The sequence below is a fragment of the Epinephelus moara genome, chromosome 4 (genome assembly GCF_006386435.1).
Source record: "Epinephelus moara isolate mb chromosome 4, YSFRI_EMoa_1.0, whole genome shotgun sequence".
NCBI lineage: Eukaryota > Metazoa > Chordata > Actinopteri > Perciformes > Serranidae > Epinephelus > Epinephelus moara.
In genome coordinates, this window is record NC_065509.1 from 26,921,987 (window position 1) to 26,949,376 (window position 27,390).

At 39.3% G+C, this 27,390-nt stretch overlaps 1 protein-coding gene across 1 annotated transcript; it reads right to left on the reverse strand.

The window, feature by feature from the left end:
* Positions 1-1,927: 1,927 nt before the first annotated feature.
* si:rp71-46j2.7 (uncharacterized) lies at positions 1,928-27,038 on the reverse strand. Its single transcript, XM_050043072.1, has 16 exons — positions 26,621-27,038; positions 26,037-26,145; positions 22,414-22,627; positions 21,986-22,128; positions 18,294-18,462; positions 18,090-18,145; positions 15,217-15,407; positions 14,986-15,096; positions 14,721-14,846; positions 9,601-9,699; positions 9,351-9,509; positions 4,750-5,386; positions 2,811-2,874; positions 2,553-2,731; positions 2,375-2,463; positions 1,928-2,290 (listed from the first exon to the last, which is right to left on the reverse strand). Exons 1-16 carry the CDS (start codon positions 26,807-26,809, stop codon positions 2,192-2,194), a joined length of 2,634 nt encoding a protein of 877 aa, XP_049899029.1. The 5' UTR covers positions 26,810-27,038; the 3' UTR covers positions 1,928-2,191.
* Positions 27,039-27,390: the final 352 nt, after the last annotated feature.

Consider the following 27,390-nt stretch of genomic DNA (forward strand, 5'->3'; position numbering starts at 1 on the left):
ACAATAATGTGAAAACACCTGGGGGCTAGCTGCTTGGGTTGGGTTACTAAAAATAAAAAGGCCATACAGATGAGACAAATGCAACTGTAACAAGAAACCTGTAACCTATTACATTTCAAAATTGACCTTCCCAGCACTGGGTACAGCTTCTTTCTCATTTGACTCATCTGACAGCTGTAGCAGTGACAACCTCAGGCAGGGGCAAAAATTTTTTTTATAAAAACGGCACCAGATGCCCGCAGTTTCCTGGCATGTATGGCACTGCATCATGTTTTCTCAATTTTAAGGCCATCCTAGAGGGCACTTTAACATTTTCTCCAGTGGAGTGGCACCCTAAAGGACTCTTTAACATGCCTTATCCTCCAAAGGGGGCATCAAGCTGTAGTACAGACTTATTTAAATCTAGTTTTCTTATTACTATGCTGAAACACTGTTACAATACCTCTGGTCTAACAGCTGTTTATGCTATCTAATCTTTTTCTGATGTGTAATCACTATAATTGACATTCTGTTTTCACAGTTCCACAAAAGCTTCAGATAAAAACCGACCTGCCAGCTGCTGTTTTCAACCTCTATTGTGTGTTCAGCAGTGAGTCCAGTCCATTCAGCAGCTAGTCTGGGGCCCTCAATCAAATCGAGTGATCTTCATCAGCCAGTGAAGTCAAGGACCTGCAGTTCCACGACGGGGCAGACTCCATCTTCTGATGAGGTCTACTTGATATTATTGAAAGCTCTTAAACGTAATGGACCATGTGGCGAGCTTATTTTTGCAGCTGCTGTTGAAAAGGTCAAGAATGAACTTTGAACCTCAAATTCAGTGGGCTTGAACATATTTTACACAACCAAAATGAAAAATTAGGGGCTGGAGTGTGGCACAGTTTGAGAGGTTTTTAAAGCACAGACCCACTGCTCACTTGCATGTTAACATTTTCATCCTGAGTTTGTCGTTTTGAATTCATGTTAACAACAAGTCATTACCTCAGGGTGGTAATAGGATCAGATAAGCTCGACCAGTTTCCGTCTGTAAATTAAAGTGTTTGGTTCAGTGGTGTTGTTACCTGGCTCCGGGAATTTCAGTAAATAAAAAATGAATTCATGCTGTTACGCTGACTGATAATCTCCCTCCTGTGACCAGGACCAGAATAATCCTGTAATTAATTCTGTTACACTTCTATAATGAAAAAGCGCGAGCACTGGGGACAGCATTTCCATTAAAGGTTACACAAACATGGCAGGAGGTGTTGGTTAAATACTTTTTCTGCTTAAGAGCAAAACATTTCAAGTTTCATAGTTTATTTTTCAAAATCTAAACCATTTATTTATTCCATTGTAGTTTAATCCGGTCGAAAACAATGTGAAAGCATCTGCATATTACCAAGACATTTATTTTTATTAATGTTATCATTTTAATTCATCTCACACTTCACCTGCAGGATTTCCCCAGGTGGACAAACTTGTTTCGCTCGTCTGAAAAATCTTTAACTCAAATATTGCTTCAGAGCAAATAAGTTGCTGTCATCAGCAGCTAATTTACATCTTATACTTACTGCTATATCTTTATCTTTTTCACTTCAATACACAAACCCAGAAATATAACCACAACAAACACATTTTTTTAAATTAAAATATTTTATTTGAAATAAATTCAAGTTATTTACAATAACATTATTTCCAGTTTCCTTTGACAGTGACATTGTCCTGACATAGGTGAATAGTAATTGTGGGATATTCAATTATATAAAACTTCAGGCCAAATTATTTAGAAAACAAACAATCACGATACAAAAGTGCTCAAAGTGACACAAAATATTTTAGAAATCTTAAATTATTTTACATTAAAATGTGAAGGGTGAAATTCACACTGTAAAAAAGTTAAATATTGTTTCTTTGTTCTCTCAGTTTTACGATAAAAGTACAACATGCACATCCCACCAAAAAAAAAAAAAAAAAAAGTTTCTGATTTCACACACATTTATGTCAAGGGTAATTGCTTACAAAGTTCACCTGTACAAAATAAAAACCAGAGGAAATTCACAAAACGTTCACAGTATGTTTGAGGTAAAAACGTCCGACGGTGATACAGAAATCGTTGTAAATATTTTAAGGCATTTTTAAGATGTTTAATAAATAACTGGATATTCTAAAAAATGTGGAAAAAGTACCGTTAAAAACATGATTAAGGATTCACAGATCAGTTGGTGGAGCTGGTCACTTTCTGCAGGGCAGCGGCGCTCACACTCAGGGAATGCTCGTTGGGGAAAAACTCACTCAATAGGAATGACAGGAGCGTCTGTTATGGACAATGAAACAACAAAATCAGAACAAGATTTGTGAAAATTAGTTGGTGACAGGAAGTAAACATTGGGATACTCACATATACCAGTGTTTTGTTTTCTTCACTGTCCTGGAAAACATTGAAAACCGACTCCATGTCCGTCTTCTTCAGGATAAGGTAGTTTGAGTCTACAGAGAAAAAATAAAAATACATGTTAGACATGTTATCCAGTGTCAAGAATAGCTGGATATTCCTGGTGCAGGGAGGCATCGCCTACATCTGGCATTGATCAGGTTGTGCGCTCTCTCCCTGGTCTCGATTTTCTCCTCATCGCTGCGAGGAGGAGGAGGCGCTGCTGGTTGAAAGTCCGGCCACTGTTTCTCACGCAGGGTGTCGATGTACGTGGCCATCTGCTCTTCTGTTGGGTTCATCTTGTTCAGGAAAGAGTTCACTTTTCTGGAGAAGAATGAAACCAGAAGTCACTCACAGACGAGGATCCAAGTGTTTTATATAACTCTGTCAGCATCAAACTTACTTTTTCAAGATTGGCATCACAGGTTTCAACATGGCATCAAATATGTTTAGGAGGATTGAGTTTCCTGTGAAGACAGAGGGAGGATTAACTTCAAGAACATCCTAAAAAGGACCATATCAGTGTTCCTGCATGTTTTATCTCATCTGGCTGAGATTCAGACAGTAAATGTGAAAGCATAAAATTACAGCTAAAAGGGCTACAAAGCTCTGCAGCTGCAGAGTTGGGCGTTAATGTGTTTTTACTCATTCACAGCAAAGGTCGGAGGACACAGGGTCTCTCTCTCTCTCTCTCTCTCTCGCCTTCTCCCTCCGAGGCATATTTATTAGCCATATAGATAAAAATGTGTTGACCTGTGTTGTTAATTCTCTGTAATTCTGGCACTATTAAAACAGAGTCATTTGATCTATCTAAAGAGCTTTAGAAAATTCCAGAGAGACACTAGTTTTGGTTTATTTCAGTAAAATGTGAAAAACAACTTTTGTATGTTGAGACATCACAGAGATTGTTAATTTTTGCTTCATGCTAATGCAGCTCAAAGATAATGTGACAAATGATGAAGCTTGTTGGATTAGTGATGAATCGTTTTGTAAACCAAACATCACACCCTTATATTTATTTTAGTATTTTAGATATCCTGCAGCATGTGTGATTAGGCATCTACACCGACAAACATTTCACTGCACAGAGTTATCAAATCAACCTCATCCTTTTCATAACATCAGTGTTTGCTTAATGCTGTCTTCAGCTGTTTGGCTGCCAACTGTCAAAGCTGGAGTGTCGGTGCTCGTCACAAGCACACGAATGCACTACCCAAAAGACTTGTCATAACAGTCTGTACTTTCAGCTTTAAATACCACATGATGATTAATAAAGCAGACTTAATGTTCACTGTAAAAGGATTAGCTCTGGCAGACGAGTGTCAGGTCTCTACAGGTTGATTTTGTTATAATACTGAAATGAACTAAAACAATTGGCTGTTTAGATTTTAGGAAAATCAATGCATTAAAACAATGTCCTACAGCATGGAAAAACACTGATATAATCCTAAAACTCTTAAAGGGTAACTTCAGTATTTTTCAACCTGGACGCTATTTTCCTCCTGCTAGACCACTGCAGCTGGTGCAGCAAACAGGCTGCAATGTAACCACTATGAGCATATTTATGCCATCAATTTACATCCACTAAATGCGCTTGTTTTGCCACTGACAGGCTCAGATTGTTACTGTAAGTGTCAGGCAACATTATGGAGAGGATCCCTACAGAGATAGATTTATATTTAGATAGAGTAATATCCTTTTTGTTTAACTAGAAACAGCCCCAAAATCACTACTGTCATCCCACCAGACTCCATTTAAATAAACAGTTATTTTATCATCATAAAACAAACTTCATTCAAAGACGACAGAAACAAAAATAAAACTCAGAAAAGCTTCGTCTTTTTTCTGTTCAAACGATCACCAACTCTGTTTTAGTTCAAATAAACCTTTAAATCACCCAGTTTGATGCTAATACATGCTGTCTTTATATACGCTAAAATTATTGTTTATTTCAGTGGAGTCTGGTGGGTTTGGTGATGGCGTTTTCAGGGCTGTTTCTGGTCACACAAAAAGAGTTTTTCTCTCTAACAAAAAGGTCTATCTCTATAGGGATTCTTTCCATAATGTTGTCAGACACCTAAAATAACAATGTGAGCCTGTCAGTGGCAAAAACAAGCACTTTTTGAGCACGTACATTGAGGGTGAATATTGCCCTAAGCGGTTACATTGCATTGTTTTACAGCTGGCGATTGCAGCTCTTACGCTCAATACTGGACCAATTTCAAACACTGTTGTCACCATTAGTCACTAATACACAAAAACATGAGAAAATACTGTCCAGGTTTAAAAATACCAACGTCACCCTTTAATGCTGTGAATGATAGTTTGAATGTGGAACAAACCTGATATTTCTTTCAGCAGATCAAATATGGCTTTGGTTGCTTCGTTCTGCTCCCAGTTGACTTGGCTCCTCTGACACTGGGAGTCCTCCCCTCTTGGTGAAGTGCTTTGGTCCTTTAGTTTAGCCTTGTGGGCTCCACCTGACATCTTGAAGGATATTTTCTCTTTTCTAATTGATCTTGGACTAAAATGAAGCCAAGACGGGCCTTCTCCGCTCTCCGTGTGCAAGCCTCCATTTTGGCTGCAGTGTGGCGTGCAGTCTGACTCAGGCGGGTCGTCTTCACTGTTGTGTTTTGTCGAGGCCAAAGACTCCTGCGACCTGGATCGGGTCAGTCCTTTGAAAATCATTTTAAAGTGGGAGGTTAAGGGATTGTCGGAGTCCTCTGTCTTGTCCTGGGAGCAGTTTTCATTTGAAGACTCTGAGTGAACAGCGGACTGCGGTTCCTTTTCCGTCTCTGCTTCCTGAGGCGGGTCTGAGGGGGGATCATATTGGGAGATAACAATAGCTGGGATTGTAGCACCAGGAGCATAACTGCCCCTCTCAGTGGAGGCACCAGGGTTTTCTAAAGGCATAGCTGTCGATTCTGGATGTAGAGATGTTATGATTTCTTTTGGGACCTCTGTCTGGGGGCTCGAGCTCTGCAGAGAAAAACAGTTCAAAAAATCAGGTTCTGACAGCCGACCCCCAGGCACTGGTTTTTATAGTAAGCCTCTTACACACACAGTTCCCGGTAAAATAACCTTTTAGGCACCTCTAGTAATTTTCACTATTCACACATGCACTACATTCAACAACACCCTTTTTACACATGCCATGGCCAGAACAGATGGGACAAGAGACAGTCCAGCAAATCGCAGCAATACAACTCTGCAGGGGTGATCTTTTGTAGGCCAACGTGGAAGTTAATATCGCCCTGGCTCTCTGAAGAAAAGGCCAGGGGGATTTGAGATTTTGGATTACTGCAGAGAAAAACCTGTGTGTCAAACAAAAGCATATGAAACTCACAGGGGTTTTTTCAGCAAGTTAATCTTCTCAAACGAACACCACTTTATGATATCTGAAGCCTAATTGCAGTCGCCAGAAGTAAAACACTAAAATTAGGCTCTACATGAAATACACAATGGTCGCATGACTAAACATCACCACCACAACAAGGCTGTAAAGACGTGTTCGGCATGATGATGCCCTGTAGTCTCATTTAGCCACCTGTTAACAACCGTCTTTCTTAAGACACATAAAGGCTTCAAAATTAATGCTTGTTGGGTATTTACTGGTGTATTTTTTAAGTCAGAACAGAACATGAAAGTCTCTTAAGCCTGTGTTAACCACAGACCTTATTTCAGGCATCTAACCCATTTAAAAAACCCACCAACCTTGAGACGAGGGAACCGGGAGTGCTAAAACGCTAACTCATTTGCGGGTTTTAGGACTCACTCCTGCAGCTCTCTATTAATGCCAACCGTCATAAAACTCAACAGTAAAAGAAGAAGATGGCGTGAGGCTGGATGTACCTGCACATGGCGGAAGAATTCTATTAATATTTACACGAACATGGAGCTGTTTTTGTAACGTATTTAATATTCAACAGGTTTGCAACAGTTTCCAGCCATTTTTGAGAAAAGGAACTTGTTTGTCACCAAACTAATTTGTACTACTTTATCAATTCAGCTGTGAAAGCAGCAGCATCAATGCTAAACTGTACACAAGAGTACGTTCTTGTCATCAGAGTCTTGTGATTGATCCGCTCGCTCCACATGAAAGCATCTTCTTGCCAGATGGACATTGCAAGTAACATTGCAAGGACAAGCATGAAACCAATTCTTAACATGCTTGTCCTTGTAATGTTACTGTTTTCATTCACATCACAGCCATACTGGCATTTCCCCCGACACATTAGGGGTCTTGAGGTGGGAAATTGGTTGTACAGATTCCCCTGATTATCGACCTGCTCTCATTTACACACGACCCCCTGCAGGAAATGTTTCTGTACTTCAAACAGACTGCGTGTGTAGAAGAGGCTGTACAGAGCGGCAGACTCCAGCAGCTAAACTAATCCATATGTATCAGCTCAGTAGGACTTTTTTTAAAGGGGCACTCCAACAATTTAACAGATGACGCTTAGTTTATTTGTTACAAGGAGCATCACATTTTTAACAGCGAGCTTGCGTTACAAACAGCTGATGCAGGGTTTGAAAGATACAGGATTTTTTTTGCAGGAACGGTCTAATGAAAGATACTATGAAGCTGCATTATGGGGAATGTGGGATCCATGTTTCAGGGGCTGAGAGTAAGGATTTCCTCAACCTTTTTTAAGATTTTTTGGCTTTTATGTCTTTATTTGATAGGACAGATCAAGCGTGACAGGAGGAGAGAGGGAGAATTACATGCAGCAAAGGGCTGCAGGTTGGAATCGACCCGCTGCCACTGCGGCAAGTGCATTGTCTTTATACATGGGATTGCTGCTCTGCCCAGTAAGCTACTGGGCACCCCAGAATTTCCTCAGCCTTAGCTGCTTACAGCTTTGGTCTTATTTCCATAGTTTGGGACATTATTTTATGTTATAATAAAGTTATGACAAAGAAATTGCCAAGATCTTGAAGTGTGGCAACATTACAGCAAGTTAACATTAAAGGGACAGTTTGTACGATTAAGGGGGATTTAGTGGCATGAAGGCCTCAAGGCCTGAAGAGACGCACACCACCTAAAAACAGACATGACGGGAGAAACTTTGACCCATGCTTACAAACATTTTGGAGATGGGAAGTTCAAGTTCAAGTTCAAGAATCTTTATTATCCCCTAGAGGCAATTAGTTTCACAGCTAGTAGTTAACAAAACAACATTGAAACAAATCTATATGTCAAGACAACACACACATCGAGTAAAAACAAATCATTTAAAAGTCTATTCGCTGCGGGAACAAATTAATCTCTCAGTCTATTTGTCCTGCATCTCAGCAGCAGATATCTGCGTCTGGATGGAAGCAATCTGAACTCTCCATGAAGTGGCTGGTCTGGATCTGCCAGGATCAGTCTGGCCTTTTTCACCAACCTCATCTTGTGCAGATCGGTGAGGTTGCTTACAACGGTTTGTTCTTGTTCTTAAATGTTAAAAGTCCGAACCAGCAGATTACGTTAAAGGTTATTAAAGACTCGATAATTGGCGACGCAGATGGTAAGGTGGAAGCCTGATTTTAGAAATTGTTGCATATTTTTTGCATATTAAACGAATTTTAATCTAGATTACGATTTGGTCTTTCAACGATTATGAAAACAAAATAATCGACATAAAACGATTATGCGCTTCTTGTCAGTTTACTCACGTTGTCTTGTGTTGCAAATCAAACGCACCCAGAAGCCACACACGTGCAATACCTTCCCCTCCTCTCTTCTTTATTCACTCCACGAGCCAGTCAAGTAGGTGAACTACGAGTAATGCAAGTGGCAGGTGATCGCGGAAGATTTCAAAAACAGCGTGCGGAAAATGGCAGAGGGAGAGCGAGAGAGGTTGGTCTGTGTGTGTGTGTGTGTGTGTGTGCATCGGAGCCGAACTCCACCGTGCGCGATACAGAGAGCAGAACAGAATTTTAAACGCGCATGTAGAGACAGAAATGACATGCCGTCGTGTAAACAATATAAGTCATCATTTGCGCCGCATAATCGTGATTTCAATTTTGACCAAAATAATCGTGATTATGATTTTTTCCATAATCGAGCAGCCCTATTTTTTGGCGTACGCCATTTTTGGCTTTTGTCCATATGTACATTTTTAGTATGAATCCTACGCATTGTTTTAATAATGAGATCCCAAGAGATTAAAACCAGTAAAACACTGAATAAAGCAGTTTCACGTTAAAAAAAAGACACTCATCATAGAGGGGCTGCTAACTATAGAGGCCAGCATGAAAGCGTGAAAGGCCCCATCTGTTTGGTTTGTCCATTCTAGGCTACTGTAGAAATATGGCGGTGCAACATGGCCATCTCCATAGAAAAGGACCTGCTCCCTATGTAGATATAAATGACTCATTCTACAGTAACAAAAACACAACAATTCTTATTCTCCGGTGATTGTAAACTAATGATAACATACTTATTAGATTATATTCTATTTCTCCCAATATATCCCCCTAAATCGCACACACTGGACCTTTAAGTCCAGCAGGTCAAAAAACATGAGCAGTTGTAAACAAGCCAATCTATTTTTATTTAAATAATTTAAGCACTTTGTTTGCAGTAAAAACCACAAACGAGTGATGTTTATAATAACCCTCACTGCACAGAGAAACTGTGTGTGCACAACCATGGGAAGTAGGTCAATGTTGAACCGGGGTCTGTTAACTGTGAAGTATGTTTACACTGGACAGTTTGAGTAATGATGCTACCATTCATCTTTGTTCTATCTCCCGGGAGTTTGATTAAACCCTGTCTGATCGTCCCACTGCGCTCTTGTTCCATCACACAACGGATTTCAGAAGTACTGTACAAACAATCTTACTTTTACCCCTGGGAAAGCCAAATGCACAAAAGTAAGCCCCAGACTGTGATGAACCATAATAATTCCTTAGATGTCGACTTGAAGAAAAGCAGATCTGTGAAAGTTCCTACCTCGTCTTCCTCATGACCTGGAGTCAGGAAGTAAGCCAAGCCGCTCAGAAGGCCCCACACGCCGCCATAATGTTGCTCCTCATTCAGCAGTTTGTCAAGTGGGCAGAGGAACTGGAAAACCGGCTGAGTGTGGCCGATCTGATTATCAGAAACTAACTCCTGCAAAATTAACAAATATGTTGAGTCATGAAATCTGTGATTGAATTGTTTATCTGTCTGCACCTCACAGTTTTTCGCTGGTGTCTTTCACCTGCAGGAAACGCTCCACTGACACTCTGGCTTCTTCTTTGACCTCATCATTGATCTGCGACTCCTCCAGCTCCAGGATCGTGGGCAGGCTGGTTGAGTCCTGAGAAAAGAAATAAAAGCATAACAAAAAACATGTGTTTAATGACAGAAAAGCTTCAAGACTGAGCAGTACTTTATCAACACCACTGTTTTTGACATCTGGAAAAAGCTTTAAAACTGTATGACCACAAATTCAATAACTTCAATTCAAAAAGTTGTGGTTTGTTTTCACAACAATGCTTCTCTGCGGCTCACGCGGAATACTGAAATGTACACAGTAAACAAAACTCTTTTCTCTCACGTCAAAGGAAAAAACATCCTGACAAAATCTTTCAGTCAACACACATCCTGACGTCTGTTTGGAGAAAATCATCTGCTAAATTGTCCTCTGGAGATTTGTAACACTGGACTGAATTATTTCAGTTCCACAAAAGGAAACTTATTATTTTCAGCAGCTGTTACCGTCTTTCAATGAACAATTTGATTCAACAATTTAATCAAAGCCATTTTTAGAGTTAATCTTAACTCCGTGTACCTTTTCTTTCCAGTAAATGTGAGTGCATGTCATCTAAATAATAACAGGGTGTCTGCAGTTATAAACAAGTTCAATTTAAGATGTTTCATGACCTTTTTAATACCACTTTAAATGAAAGTGAAAACCAAATGTGTGATGGAAATACACAACAAAAGTGACATTATACTCTTTCCAAATGATGTCAGTTCAAAATAAACAGCAAGATAAAATCACACTGATGACACTCTGTGCTTCGAGCGGTGTATATAAATAAACAAGCAGGCTGACCTGCATGGCCAGTTTAACCATGCAAACTCATATGATCTACATGCGTAGAGGGGTGAAAATGGGGCACTGTGCTCATACAGGTGTTGTGTCAAAGTCTGTCACTGTCAAACAAGATTTCCCACCTGTTAACATTAAGCATGCGATGTTTCGACTTGCTGACATATTGACATCATATTGTTACCCACAGCAACAACAAGCATGGCTGAAAGAGAAATTGTCGACTCAGAGGTGGTTCCATAAAGAGAAGCAGCTTCAGTAGTGTGGGATAAACTGTGGCGTCCTATTTTATATATATATATATATATATATATATATATATATATATATATATATATATATATATGGCGACATTTTTAGTATTTGGGAGCTGTTTAAATGTGTAATTTGTGGTAGATTTTATTTTGTTGAACTATTAATATTATATACAGAATCTGAATCTCACTCTGAGTTACTGTTGTTGTTCACAAACTAAAGAAATGAGGGATCATTATTGTTTAGTTTTTATTGAATATTTGAAGACAAACTGTTCGTTTGACATGTAAAACACTCACTCAAATCACTTATTTTGTTGCAATTCTGTGTTCTTAAACTAATAATAATGTATTTTTATTTTTTTTTACTAATTTCTCATATCGTCAAGAATACCGTTATCACAATAATACCCTGAAATATTGTGATATTATTTTAGGGCACTACAAACATTATTAATCATGAATAAACAAGTTTCAACCATTAAATGTGATCAGGTTTTCAACCTTGTCCAATTTTGTGTCGAGATCGGCTGCAGATTGACTTGGCAGAGATGGCTGCCATCTTGTTTTTACACGTAGTACTGTACCTTACTATCACTACATGGCACAAAGAAGTGTCCACGCACGAGGTCAACAGGTCTAAGTTAAGTAGAATGAAGTATAAGGTCAAGTAAACCCAAAATGTGATGTCCTATGAGGACACAGGGTCTCAGGAGGATATATTGCAACTTTTTTTTAAATCTAACTTTAGGAAAACTGTCACTCTCCAAAGAAAACACTACCATATGTATAAGAAAAGGTTTTTTTTGCGCAATCAGAACAGCAGGATCTGCATTTGTATTTATTACAGTAAACATCTAGTTAACATCAAATATCATAGCACTAGTTTTTGTGCAGTCTGAGGAGACAAATTAACATTTGCCTTTATCATTAGAAAAACAAATACAAGTGTCTGTAGGATTTTTTACCTTGACAAAATAAGAAAATAAAAAATTATAGACAATTATAAACTGATAGTGTTTTTGAGAATCGATACAGTATCACAAAGCATGATATGAGTATAAGTGTTTGATATTTTCTTACACTCCTCAGCAGGAAAACAAGTGGAGCAGCCTGAACACAGAGATGGAAATATGTGAAATAATAAGTTGCTCCTCTAGTTTTTGGAAACCACTGTCTCATTGTACTGCTATCTAATACCTGACATTTAAACCAGGTTGTCAACACTGACCACAGCCTAAAAGGAGAAGTTTACTGTTCCTTCTTCAGCACTCACATGTCCATATTGACATTGAAACAGTTTTTTGTTCACACTGTGCCTCCAATACACTACAGACTTATGCTGAACTGTGTCTGCCTTGTTGCTCTGATTGTTGCTTTGATTATTTGTGTGCATTCTGTCTGGTGGCGCAGATTTAAGAGACGCAGGTTCGTGACAGATTGAACGCAGCTCTGATTCCAACACAAAACTGTCAGATGGAACTCCGGTTGGTACCCAAGAACATACAGGCCGTCTGCCACAGCTGAAATTGTTGCTCCTGTTTATACTAGTCCTGAAAAGATTCCTTCCTAATGAGAGTCACTGTATGAGACGGAGGCAAAAACCACAGTCTTTGTTCTGTGTGAAAATACATTCTGAAGCTCAGCGGGGGAAAATACGAGGCTTCAGCCGTCTCAGTGTGAAAAATCAAAAAGGTATCTTCCAAAGCTGCGGGCTTTTTAGTGCAAATATTTTGCAATTGTACGAGAAGGTGATTTTTTTTATGGCCACTACGGAGAGGAAGGATGATTAAAGCGTCCAGACGCTGTCCCAGTGTGCGCACGAACATGTGAGAATTGGTTTAAAAAAAATAAAAAATAAAAATGAGTGAAAACTATCCTTTAAATAGACGGTTGATCTGAGGACACACTTTGCCTTCTCATTCATCCCACCCTCCTACACTCATCCTGACAAATATTTGCCCAATCTGTTCAACAGGCAGAGACAAGCGGAAACACTGACTGTAATTAGTCCCTAAAATGTTCTATTATAATAATAATAATTGCAATAATGTCAATACACTGGCATAATCTCCCATGTGTGTCATGATTGTTTGGTTTGCTAGCTTCTAAATCAAGTCAATGATTCATCCGTCTTTAATTTCTTGAGAAATCAGTCCTCTGCTCATCAGTACAGTTCAGTTTAGTAAACAGCAGGCAATGCAAAACCAACGACTCGCTAAACTGACTCCTTAAACTATCGATAGCAGCAGCAGCCTTTGGTCACTTGAGCAACTAATGTACGTCAATCCTCGAACCTGCAATGTCTTCAGTGAAAGTTTTATCTCGTTCATCTTGTAGTCAGCTACAGAGTCACCTTAAAGTAGATCATTTTAACCACTGAGTGCACACGCCCGGTTACTGAACACTGCTAGTTCAACTGTTTTTTCAGTCTGTTGCTTGTTTCCTGTTTGTTCTAACTTTTGGCTGTTGTTCTTTTAGTCTGTTGTTCTTTTATGTGAAACTCTTCATGCTGCCGTCTCGGCCAGGACTCCCTCGGAAAAGAGATTTTGAATCTCAATGGGAATATTCCTGGTAAAATAAATGGTAAATAAAATAAATAAAATGACAACCTGGCCTAATTAAGGATGATGCTGCTTTTCCAGAGAAGGCGGCACTTTCAGAAAAATCAAATCAACTCAAACTTTATTTATATAGCACTTTTCATACATTAAAAACGCAACACAAAGTGCTTATGTTTAAATAAATATCAAAAAGTTAAGATAAGTTTTTTTTGTACGCCGCAAACCCTTTCTTAATGAATGCATTTAATTCATATTGTGATTGCAACACAGCAAATTAGGTGTGATTTTACTGACAGTATGCAGACTTTACGATTAGGCGCCACTTTCTTAAGTACACCTAGCTAAATCTAATGCACTCTTACACAAAAGTCCTGCAATAAAATCCTCTCTTCATGAAGGTTATAATGATGTTTTTGTTGAAACGGCTCAAGAGAGGTGTTAATTCAACTTAATGGTCATTTTAGAGGCTGCAGTTTGTGCTGCTACTGAACTGTACTGCATTACACAGAGAGGTATTCCTGCCATTTAGCCCACCCTCACTGAAATAAATGAAGTTAATAAAATCACAGAAACACCTGAGTGTATCACACAGTACAATTGCCACAAACTACAGCCTCCAAAATGATCGTTAAGTTATATTCATCATTGTCCTGTGCACGCCTAGGGCTTATACAATTCAAGGTCCTGCACCGTATCCGAGATCTGCCCAAGCGTTGACAATAGATGCGACCGCTGCAGTAACACCCCTGCAGACCTGCTGATATGTTCTATCTTTATCCCAAATTAAAGAGCCTCTGGGTCAACATTTTTAGAACCTTGTCTGTAATTTTAAAAAAGGGATTTGCAACCCTGCACTCTGATAACATCGTTTGGGGTTCCAGAGGACTTGGCCGATATAGTGCCGTATGCGTCTCTATTAGCTCGACGCAGAATTTTGCTAGAATTAAAGTCCCCTACCTCCCATTATCCTCTGTCTGGCTTAAAGACATGGTATTTTTTCCTCAAACTTGAGAAGATAAATTCACTCTGAGGGGCTCTGAAGACCGTTTTTATAAGAAATGGCAATGCCTGATATTTTATTTTAATAGCCTTGGAACACTCCCTCCTCATTAGGAGAGAAATATTATGTGATCGTACATTATTGCTATTTACTCTCACGCACTGTTGTTCAAAAGACCTTCTCCTCTTTTCTCCTTTGCTTTTTTATTTACTGATCCTCCTTTTGTTTCTACTGTACTTTATTTCTATAAGTGGAAATGCAAGCGCAGGTATGCTTCAATAAAAACATCATTCAAAAGATGACTGTAAAGTTAATCAACAACTTTCTTGAACAAAAAATAAACATTAAAACTTTTATTGCAGGACTGCATTAGTTTTAGCAAGGTGTGCCTCAGTTTAAAGCATGAAATTATATATAAAAATGCTAAAAAATAAGCACAAAACACGCCTTTCCATCTGCCTTTACCTGCCATCTGTTGCGGAAGTATATAACATCCATGTAGGTCTTCTTGATGTCCCACTGAAGGTTCTCGGGGCTGCCCTCCTCCTCCAGGTGAACGGTGAAGATTAGCTCGTCATCCTGCCAGTTGGCCTACAACACAGTCAACTCCTACTCAAATCTCAAGCGCAAACATTAACATACCGTCCAAGGACAAGCTTTCACAGAGCCTCAGCAGACAGATAACAAGCCTCCAGGACATTCCACACTGTCACTGATATTTATAACTCACATGAGGGATGCTGACAGCCCAGCGGCCGACGCGCCACATCTCGTACGACAGCTTGAATTCCATCATGTCCTCCTGGACGCTTGTCAAGTAGTCCTCCAGATCACTGTCCTCCTGATGGTGTTTGGCCAAAAAAATAAAAAATAAATTAAATAAAGCGACAATGAATCTGTCATGTCTAACAAATTATCATCTTCAGTTTTAGACATTGCGTTATTTCTGCAGCAAACTCACCCTGTCAGAGTCCTGCTGGCTGTACACAGAGCCCTCCCTGCTGCTGACATCGTCCTCGTTGGACACGTCTCCCTGGATCGTCATGATCCTAAACATCAGCTCCTGCTCTATCTTTTTCATCTTCTTCTTCTTGGCCTTCTTAGACTTCACCTTGTCCACCAGTTTTGACCATCCTTCTTTTAACTTGTTAGCTGGAAATGACAACAACCAAAAAAGTCAGAAAAAAAAAATCCCACAACTTGTGTCATCAGTATTTCACCTTTTTTTTCTCTTAACTGTCTTTTATACCTGTTGTCCTCGTTGTGTACACTGCAGCACTAAAGAAACACAATGTCCCTCTCTCAGTATTGTACATGAAGAGAATAGCAATGTATTCTTGACCTTCACTTTCACAGCAGTTTGACTGTAAAACTTTATTTCTTTTTCTGCACTGTGATGAAGTGTGACGATTTCTGAGCGTCATTATAGCTGGAAACGTAGTGAGAAAAACTAATCACCAGATATAACCATCTCATTAGGCAGGTAAGCACTGTTTAGTTAGTTTATTTCAGGCATTTTCCACCTCATACAACTCAAATACACACACAAAATAAATGTCTATAAGTCATTACTTATGAACCTGACTGAAAAGCTCTAGGCTTCACTTATTACACCAACCATTTATACATTACTTGTTTTGTGCTGTTAACTTTTGATTTATATAATAAAAATGTACGAAACAAGCAAAACAATACATATCTACATTTTATATACTCAAAGTACCAAACAAAAATTCATATACGCGCACTAGTCTTCATCACACAGTTTTATATACTTGTTAATCAACTTATTTTTAAATGTGTTCAGTGTATTTAACATTTCATTTCCTCTTCAGAATGATACCACAGATGAACTCCTGTTATACATTTTTGTTTTGCAATTGTACTAATTCGAGTTGTTCCGATACCGATACTAGTATTGGCAATAACCCGACATTGCCTAGAATGCTGGATTGGATATCGATGAGTATGTGAGCCTGTGCACAAATACCACATAAATAATAAATAAACCTTTAAGCAGTTTCACACTCAAATAAAGCAGCATTTTTCCTGCAAATAAATCCGTTTTCACCCCTCTAAAACAGTAGTCAATACAGCGAGTGCAGCCATTGCTAACTACTGCTCTGTTACAACAGTGAAGAATAATTGATTTCCGGTAAATAGTGTATTGTTAGCCATTAGCACAATGTCAAATTAAAAAATAAAAAGAACGTTTTATGGCGTTCATTCGCTGTATGCTTTTGTTCATGTTTTACAGACAGTTTAACCTGAGCTGTGCCCATACAACACAGATAGCAATCATTTCACTTCAACACAGGGCAGTGGTGTAATGTAACAAAGTAATAACACTTACGGTACTTAAGTATTTTTGGGGAGAATCTGTACTTTACTTGAGTTTTAAATTTCTGTCAACTTTAATTTTACTCCTCTTTATTTCCTAAATAAAATATATACTTTTACTCCATTACATTTCCCCTAATGTAATATATCATATATGTAATGTAATATTTTTGTTACTCACTACAAACAGGGAGGGAAGGATGGATGAATGAAGGAATGGGAGGGAGGGAAAAACTGGATCTTGTTTTTTTTAAATCCTTTAAGTTGTGAAGAAAACCTTGTTTTTCTTCAAGTGTAATGTACGCTCCACTGTTGTAAAGGTGGTGTACATGTTATGAAGAAATAACCTTCCGCTTGCTTTTTTTATTACCACCATTTACGTGTACTTTTACTTTCAATACTTGAGCACATTTAATATCATAATATTACTATTGATACAAAGACATTTACTCAAGTAATATTCTAATAGGTGACTTAAACTTCTACCAAATCATTTTCTAGAATGATATCTGTACTTTTACTCAAGCGTGGCTTTTAGGTGTTTTATCTACCACAGATAAATGGTTAGTAGTATCCACTTATTTATTTATTTTTTTACCTTTTATAATGCAGTGGTGTCAGACTGGTACCCGGTATCAGCTGATATGCAGGAATCGATATCGGGAAGGAAAGAATCGTATGAAAACATCTCTAGTTCTAATCTTTGTTTTCGTAAACATACAATTCCTCTTTGTTCATTCTGACTCACTCTCATTTAAAACAGCTCCTGGTTACAGTCTGGACTCATCTTATTTTTCACTTAATACATTAATTGTGTGTTTTCAAAGTCCATCAAATCTCTAAATTTGAGAGTTTATTAATAATTTGTCGGTCGGTTCATGATTGGCAGCTCTGTTTACAATCATGTAAACATGATAAATAAAGTTTCACTGACATTATCAAAGTGACGGCTTAATAATGACATAAACATGCCATCACGTTAATTAATTTTACAGAAAAATGATGGAGCTTTTTTAAGAATTTGTGATCTTACACATATTCGTCACATCACAGGGTTCATCATCGCGGCATAATCAATTCTGATTTAGTCATCATTGCTGTTGGACTGTTTGCAATACAAAGACGTAGAAGTTGCTTAAAAACAACAGAAATTATTTGGCATTCAGCGTGCTGTTTGTGTAATTAGCTGTCTGGACAAACAAACAAAAGAAACGGGATTAATTATGCACTGAAAGGCAGGCTGGTAACAAAAATTAGAATGTCACGTAGCTGACAACACATTGCTATTCATCAAACTGTTGTACAAAACGTTATGCAAGCACAAGTCTCTATTCTCTAAACACCCACAAATGACTCCATCTGCCTTCCTCGAGCCTCCATTATCCTCATCTGAAATGTTTTCACAGTCGAAGCTGAAAACAGGGTTAGAATCACATCCTGCAGGTTAAAGACATCTGAATTAAGTACGTCTATTTACAACATCTCAAAACACACCTTTCCTTTTAGCCTTGATCCTGGTGCTGGTTGAAATCCCTGCCTCCTCCAAGCTCCTGGAAATAAAAAAAAAAAAACACAGCCCCCAAACAAAACCAGGTCAGCTCCAATTTCAAACACAGAAGGTGCCTCTTACAGTTGTTGCTTTGAGGCTCGCTGTGACTAGGTCAGGCCAGCGGGGTGCAAAAGATGACAGCCACTCACACTTCACTGCCTTCCCTCTCGCCCTCCTGTGATGCCAGAGAGGTTTGATCCGGGTCTGAGCCACACAGCTCCTCCACGGAGCCTTTGGGGGTCACGCTGTCCAGCTGGCTCACTACCAGCTGGTTCAGGTTGTCGGGGTCTGACAGCCATGTCACCAACAGGCCCAACCCTGCAGAAAACGCCAACACACTGATGCAACAAGCTGCGTTTGTCATAAAAGAAACACACACTAGAATCAGGAGGCACAATATTCACACGACTCTTAAATCAGCTGCAGTCAGTAATAATAGCTTTTCCAGTTGTGAGTTTTGAAAGGAATAGTTTAACATTTTCCAAACTATGCTAATTTGCGTTCTTGTTAGCTTTTAGCTGCAGCATGTTAGCTTAGCAGAGAATTAAAGGAGACCTATTGTGCTCATTTTCATATTTGTATTTTGGGGGGGCGTCAGTGGCTTAGTGGATAGAGCAGGCGCCCCATGCACAAGGCTGCTGCTGCCGGGTTCGAGTCCAGCCTGTGGACCTTTGCTGCATGTCACTCCCTTCCCCTCTGATCTGAGTTTCAACCACGGATGTGAGATTATCGTTCTTATTACACGGCTGTAATGTAACAAAACATTGATGTAAGAATGATTTTATTGACTTAAATGTGATTCTGTCTCCTCTTTCTCTCTCATCCCAGCCAGTCGCAGAAGATTTGGCACATATACATAAAACTGACTTGACTTTAATGTGTTTTTTCCGTGCTGCTTTTTGTTTTGTTTTTACACTTAGATCCTGCAGTTGTTTTTATATTATTTATTCTGGTAAAACGTCAGTGTAGGTAAAAATACTGAACACACTGAGATAAAACAGAAATATTATCTCAACAAGCAGAGGCTGACCTCATGGTGCAACTTTTCATTTGTTTTCAGTATTCCTACTGAAACAGCATGAATTATTAAAGCAAATGTTTGGTTCATGTTCAAGTCGAATTCTTTGGCCCTGAAAGTTATTAAAATAGTGTTGAAAAAAAAAGCATACAAACTCTCAGTATCTGCTTGAATGCTCAATAGCCAATTAACTCTCATATGCTGAAAATGCCATCACCAGCAATGTTGGAAAAAAGGACCTGCCGGCTGCAGCACACTTAATGTTGGAACAGTCCATCTAATTAAGGGTTACACAGTCCCACAATTTTCTGTAGACTATATACTGTAAGGCAGGTGCAGCGGTAATGGCCTTCATCACCTCCCCCCACCCCATTGAGTGGACCAGTCCATCATGTTATGTCAGGGGTCAAGTGGAAAATGAAATCAAGAGAGACAGAATGGAGTATGTGAAGTGTTAACATAAACTAGATGGATAAAGGAGCTAAAAAACGAAAAGGTGGAGCAGAAAAGGTCAGAGACAGAAGAAAAAAGTCTAGGCTGATGCTGCGGAGTGTTTCTAATGTTAGCAGCAGTGATAACAATAACAACAGTCTGCTGGTGGCAGCAAATGAAGAGGAGGAATGGAGCAGCAGGAGTGGGTAACAATGGGGCTCTGCCAAAGGAAAATGACAGGGCCGAATTTTGTTCCCAGTGCAACCCTGACTGTAACAAAAAACAGTGGCAATTTTTATTGTGAAAAATCACCAATAAAAGCTTCTAAACCAATATCTTCATAACCAGACATGTTCCAGCAGGTATACAGTATGATCTGAAATTGGCTAGAAATGTACAACATACAACCCAAATCACATGTTTCCCTGACATTAGCATGTAGCTTCATGTAGCAGTGTAGGGCTGGGCGATATGGACAAGAAACGTATCTTGGTATTTTCAGGCTGACTGGTGATACATGATATCTATCTCAGTACTTTCCACGAAATGGGCGACATTTTTTCAGTTGCAAGTCAAACTGCATTTGAGACGTCACACAAACTTTTATAAAAACAGACCAAAATAAAATAAAATGCAAAGATAGGGATTTTATTCCCTGTTTGAAAACATGCAGCTGCACAACATGTAAATGAAAAAGTATATAAGCAAAGTAAATAGCAGGGCTGTACGTTAACGTTTTTGCACACAGCACCGGAGCTACAGAGGTTTAAAGGTGTGAAGCACAGGACACAAAACTATAACATGACTTTAAAATGATCAAGTAGGCCTAAAGCCATTGTAGTTTGGAACAACTGTTAGAAAGTTCTGCGTTAAAAAAGTTGTTTGCCATGGCCTTTCAAATGAATCTAGTGCTTTAAAATTATTTAGATATTCTGTATTTATCTAGGCTGTTAATCTCATTTATGCACAGAGCATAAACAAAGAGGCCGAGGGGAGCGAGAGACACTTTGTCTGTGTTATATACGTCTTGTATTTGATACATCTGTGTTGATACTGCATTTTTTAAAACACATCTGTGCGCCTGCATCCAGGCGCTGTCTCACTGTCACACATTAGACTACAGCTACCAAGAAAAATGGCAACATCCTATGATCCACCTCACCCCATTAACTAGCAGCACAGGGCTGGATTGCACGTGCGCTGCAGTAATTTCGTTCATCACACAGACTGATTTAGCGTAGCACGAACAACATATAGACGGATGTCACAATGTAGAGTAAACAGAGGAGCAGCTCTGTGTCTCTTGAACATGTGACTGAGTGAGTGAGTGAGTGAGTGAGTGAGTGAGTGGGGCGGAACTGTGCGCAGAGTGTAAGTGAGGAGAGATGCACACTGTTATGTGTTATGTAACACAACTTGACCCTATATCGATATAAACAGTTTTATCTAAATTTATATCTTGCTTGAAAATATATTGATATATTGTACAGCCTTCTATGTTATGTAAACACTTGCAGTAGCATGCCTGGACCAGATGACCAGATTAAGACATCTTGAAGCCAGAGTAGAAAAAAACTATTGGAAACAGAGTATTCAGAACGGTCTGGAGCCTGAGGTTTTTGCTCTCAGGGATTACTTTTATATATGTTGACCTCATTAACTGAAACTTTGGATGCATTTAATATGAACATCCATCACTGTAACACTAAAAGCATAATAGATCCCCTTTAAATCTGGAAACAGTGAGTTCTAAATGTAACAAAATCCACCTACAAGCACCTCCAAAGCTCACTGATTTACAGTTTTTTTTAATCCATACAAGAAAGTGAATACTCTTCTGAAACATTCCTTTTGACTGCTAATGTTGTGTGTAGTTGGGAGTAAGTACAATGCAACACAACATTAGACAAAATCAGGACTGTCATTTTTCACATTGAAAGCACGGCCCTGTATAATTTGCCAACTGTTCCAAATTATTGCAAACACTCAATTATGCATCTATGAGCAAAACTATTTTGTCAGAAATGAGCCGTTTCTCACTGCCAAGATAAGGACATGCAGATAATTTTTTTTTTTTTTACTGCAGCTGTAAAAATCACTTATTGTAAGTGAGCTACATGCATAATTGCAAAAACCTACTGCACAGCAAGACTCCCTCGAGATAAGACATTTTATCTGTTACTAAAAAAGACAAAACCCTGAAGGGAATTGGCGAAACACTGCGGAAGTGTGCCTTCCCTTTTATGCAGCCCAAAATTCATGTCCTAAGCTCTACAATGCCACTGACAATAAGGGATTACATACAATTCACACTTGTAAAAGAAGTTCTGGGAGGCTTAGGCCTTATGTAAGAGTGTGTTCCTGCAGAGAGAGAATTTAATGCTTTCTTACCCTTTAAGGCGACTATCTCATTTAAGGCACAGCGGTTGACTTCTTGGCTCCAGAGAGATTCAGGAAAAAGGTTACGTACCAGAGCGTCTGAAAACTCTCTGAGAACTGCGATCTCCTCTGCTCTGGAACCGAACAAGAGCTCTCTGAAACGGAAAGCAGAGAAACAGAGGTGATTAGTACAGTACTGGATTATAGATGTTTATCACCACGCATCTGTGGTGAATCGCTTGATCTAAATCTGAATCTGATGTACTTGTGTAACACCATTTAGCATAAAAACAACCATTACAATGTCACTGTAGATATGATCCTATAAAGTGAGGTAAATTATTCATAGGCGATAAAAAATATGGAGGTATTTATAGAGTTCGGACACTGAGTAACTGAGGCAGCGTGATTTGTTGGAGAGAGCAGGTGCAAAGTCTCACCTGTCAGACTGCTTCGCATTATGCAAGTGCTGGGTCAAAATACGAATGGAGCCCACGACCGCCTGGCAGACATCAAAGTCTCTGGCTCTCTCAATGATCCGGTCGATCACGGAGTCAAACTCCCTGCTGAGCACCTGGTGCAGAGGCTGGTGCTCGCGCGGCTCGGGGACGCAGTACCAAGGCAGCACCAGCTGGGCGTAGGCACACTCGAACACTGAGCAGAGCAGTCACAAAGGAAAAATTCACAGTAACACTAAACTCCCACACTTTCCTGCTGAACATCAAACTCAAGGACTGCAGAGACTTTAAAGCTTGTTTGGTAAAAATACAAGCTCTGGTTTTTGTTTTTCACTTTTCTCTTAGGTCCACAGCTCCTGTCCAAACCGTTCAATTGAAACCTCAGCACAAATATCCATGACAGGGTTTCTCTCTGAACTTGATGAAGACGGGTCCCTCTGGAGAGCATGTTTTATTTACAGCTACATAACGTTATTTATATATCATATAGAGAAAAGCTGAGGAAAACCAGCTGAAAGCGCTGATGTGGGGCTTTCACACAGTATCTCGTTTATGTCTGTACACCATAAGATTTTTTAACATGAATTATTCATTTTCTCAGTGATTTACAGGCACACATACTTTTAATGAAAAAGGCACAAAACGAGTCGGAATAAAATCTCTTTACTTGTAAACAGACATTATTATAAATTTATGTCCTGCAATTTTCAGCTGTATTTATGTGTATAAACAGTGGAGCTATATTTTGTACAACCTAAAACTGTTCTATCAGAACATTTTGAGCTATTGGGTCTAAAGATTTGTAGCTTTGTTTCTTATTTAGGGTTCCTGGCAGCTCTTTATTAAAAGAGTAACCACACCATTTTTCAACTAGGATCCTATTCTCCCATGTTTGTGTTTAAGTGACTAATGAGACAACAGTTTTTTAAAATGGTCCAGGATAGAGCTAGATCGCTGCAGACGACAGCAGCAAAACAGGCTGCAATTTAACATTCATGGGCAATATGTTCACTTAAACTGCTTGTTTTTGCCACTGACAGACTCTTGCTGTTAATCTAACTGACTGACAACACTGTGGAAAGGATCCTTACAGAGAAAGTCCTTTTCATTTAAGAGTTTCTGTTTAACCAGAAACACCCCTGAAATCTGTCGCCAAACTCACCAGACTCCATTTAAATAAACAGTAATTATATCATGATAAAACAGACTTCATTCAAAGTCAACTAAAACAAAAATTGATGAAAAAAAAAAAAAAAAACCTGATAAAAACTGTCTTTTGTCTGTCATCTTTACACTGTTCCAACGATCACCAACTCTGGTTTGGCTGAAATAAACCCTTAATTCACCCAATTAGAGCTAAAAATATGCTGAATTTATACACACCAAAATTACTGTTATCTTAAAGAGGGTCTGGTGAGTTTGCTGATCGTGATTTCAGGTCTGTTTTAAGTTAGACTGAAAGGATCTTAATCTTTCACAAAAACATCTATCTGACATTGTCAGGCACTGCAGCCTGTTTTCTCTGCTGCCGACTTTCTCTGAAGTCCTCTTACTCAATACTGGACCAGTTTAAAACTGCTCTTCCTGTTAGTCACTTACATGGAAGAATAGGGTCCAGGTTGAAAAAAACCTAAGTTACCCTTCAGGGCAGTTCACCCCAAAATCAAAAATACATATTTTTCCTCTTACCTGTAGTGCTTTTGTCGGTCTATATTGTTTTGGTGTGAGTTGCAGAGTGTTGGAGATATCGGCCATAGTTTTGTCTGCCTTCTATAGAACAGTGGTTCCCAATTGGTCCAGCCACTGGGTCCAGATTTCTCCTTAGTCATTAGTTCAGGGTCCACACAGTCAAATATATTCAGCATTATACTTTCGTTTGGCCATGTTGTCGAGCTAGTTTGCTGTCTCTAGTAAGTCGCTGTCCGGTAGTCACTCTCCCCACAGCAGTAAAGGGCACTTAAGAATAAAAGCTCTGTGCCAGAAATTCACTGTTCTTCAAAATGAAGGGTGTTTTTTACAAACTTGACACATTTGCGAGTCACTTGCTGTTCATTCAGAAAGGACCCGCGACCCGCCAGTTGGGAACCACTGCTCTAGAATATAATGGATCTAGATTGCGCTCGGCTTATGGAACAACACCAAAAAATTAAAAAAAAAAAAAAAACATTTGAAAAACTCAACTGCAATGTCTCTTCTCAGAAATAATGACCCAGTTACTCAAGATAATCCACAGACCTTGTTGTGAGCAGTTTCATGTAGGAACTATTTCCTCCTACTGAACTACACCTGCCAACCACATCACCATGCAGTGGGAAGCATGCATATCCACTCGAAAGACTATTGTTCCTACATGAAGCTGCTTACAACAAGGTCTGTGGATTAGCTAGAGTAACCAGGTCATGAGTTCTGGAAAAAGACATTGCTGTTGAGTTTTTGAAATAAAGTTTTTTGGCACTTTGAGCACCACAAGCCGAGTGCCATCTAGTTTTATTATATTGGAGGGAAGGCAAACATCTCTGCAGCTGATATCTCCAACACTCTGAAACTCACACCAAAACAATCTAGACTGATAAATAGCACTACAGGTAAGAAGAAAAATATTTGCTTTTGATTATGGGGTGAACTGTTTCGTTTTAAAGGTTATTCTTTTTTGGCTTTTGCCTTTATTGGACAGAACAGTTTCAGCATGAAAGAGGGAGAAAGAGGGGATGACATGCAGCAAAGGGCTGTGGGCTGGAATCGAGCCTGAGGCCGCTGCGGCAAGGACACTGCCTTTGCACATGAGACACCTACGCTACAGACTGAGCTGCTGGGCGCCCCAAATTGTCTCCTTAAATTGCCAAAATGAGAAGCCAGACTTGTAGCCAAGTTTGTGCTGAAAATAAACAATATCATGTATTTGGGGTAAATACAGTTTGAAAGGTGCAAAAACAAAAAGGAATGCATCGACGGCAAAAACGAACAGTAATCAACCTGGACTCCAGAGAGCTCCCAGCTCATGCATTTGAATAGGAGTGCTATATTTAGCTGTGAGAGAATTAGGCGCTTACCAGGCCAATTTATTGCAGAAAAGCCTTTTTTTACATCCTCAATTCTACAGGTTTACAATGGTTTTCAAGGTCTGACTTAAGCCTTGAGAAGTTTAATGTAAGTAATGTGTTTAAAGCCACGTATTCTCAAATAAACTGAGCTCAGAGGTCGGGCTTATAGACTAACACAAACCAATTTAATAAACCACAATAGCCAACACAAGTGATAATGTGGCATGAAAACGAGATACTGTATATTACTTCCTGTTTAACACACCACAGCCCTGCGTGACCTATCTATGGAGAGGGTGTTTTTCATCCCGTAAAGCCCCTCCTCACTTCATGTAACATGAGCCCCAGCTGCAGCTGTGTTTAAGCAAAACTGTCCTTTTCAACTGTGTCAAGTCAAAACAGACGTGAAATGTGCTGACAAAACACCCTGCAGTCAAAAGCAGAACCTTGATTTGCTTTTGCTTTTTTTTTTACATGCACTCACATCTACATGCAAACTGTGTCTGACCTGTGAAGACAAAATATGCCAACGTCACTTAAAAGCACATATCCTACATGCCTCACCTTGCTGCAGAGACGTCTTCACATGCGGAGACTGAGACTCCAGTGGTTCAGCTTGCTGGCTGCTTCCTGCATCTGTCAGGTCACCAAATAACTCTCCTTCAACAGTTTCCTGGAAGACAAAAAAATACATGCCAGCTACCAGAAGGTGATAAAATAAAGAGCATAGTAAAAGACTGTAACATCAGGAGCTGAATTCAAGGTGACAGTGAGCGATGTGATGGGTGAAAACAAGTTCTCTGGGCCTCAGTGCAAAAAATGCACCTCAGGCTATGAGTGCTAATACTTCAATATTTGACTCATTCACTGACACTCAGGTATCTGTGAACCCTGGCCTCTCAACACAGCAAAGTTAGATTTCTGACCTAGATTTCTAAAGGGTTCACATTAACAAATATTAACACACTTAACTGACTCATTAAACACTAAAAGGCTGTTTAAATTGATATATAATCTAATAAAGCATCTCAAGCTCACATGTTTAATATCTAACTCATTAAGACATGACTCAGTTGATCATGCAACAGTGCTCGTGAAGGCAATTACCTCCTGCAATAAAAGACAAAGCACAAACTGTGTTTAAATACCTGGAGTGAACTCTCCTTGGTCTCCTCATCAGTCTGGGTGCTGGTCTCCCGTCCGCTGCTCACGAATATGAGTGGAGTGGTGAAACAAAAGAGACAACACAACACGTACTGTGTCACTGTGCGGCCGCAGTCTGAAAAATACCACACCAAGCCGAGGGTTATGGCGATGGAGACGCGCCATAGATACATCTTCTTCCTTTACAAGCCGCTCCTCTCGCGCACTTTGGGCCGGTGTGTGTTGCTCACAGCCGGAGCTGGTCCGCTCACACACATCTTTAGCACCGACAACAAGTCGGTTTGCTGTTTCCTCGAAACCAAAAGTCAAACTGAGGGAGAAAAGGCGAACTTTATGAAGCTGGTTAAAGCGGAGATGTGATTGGCTGCGGAAAGTCCCCGCGTGCCTGTTGTTGATTGTAACAGGATGCCATCTACAGGTCACAGCTAGCTTTACCTGACAGGAGGAAGCAATGCTGGTCCCGTTTAACGCTACAATGAGCAGTGTTACAGGAAGTATTCACATCCTTTACTTTAATAAAAGTACCAATGACGTAAGGTCTCGTCACATGATCAGAAACTTGACACTGGATGACATCAATATACATATTACCCAGCAATCATCACTGCATATCTGTATGTGACAAAAAATACCCAAATTAAAAAATTAAAAAAAATCAGAAATTAAGAAATTAGAAATTTAATTTAACAATTTTAAAAGCTGATTTATAATAAAATAGTTAATTTATAGTTATGGAATATTTGATCTACAGAAT

Coding starts and splice junctions, on each gene's coding strand:
- si:rp71-46j2.7 (XM_050043072.1), bottom strand. CDS start 26,809: ATGTATCTATGGCGCGTCTCCATCGCCATAACCCTCGGCTTGGTGTGG. Junction 26,146..26,620: donor CCAAGGAGAGTTCACTCCAG/GTATTTAAACAC, acceptor TTTGTCTTCCAG/GAAACTGTTGAAGGAGAGTT. Junction 15,408..18,089: donor GATCAAGGCTAAAAGGAAAG/GTGTGTTTTGAG, acceptor TGTCATTTCCAG/CTAACAAGTTAAAAGAAGGA.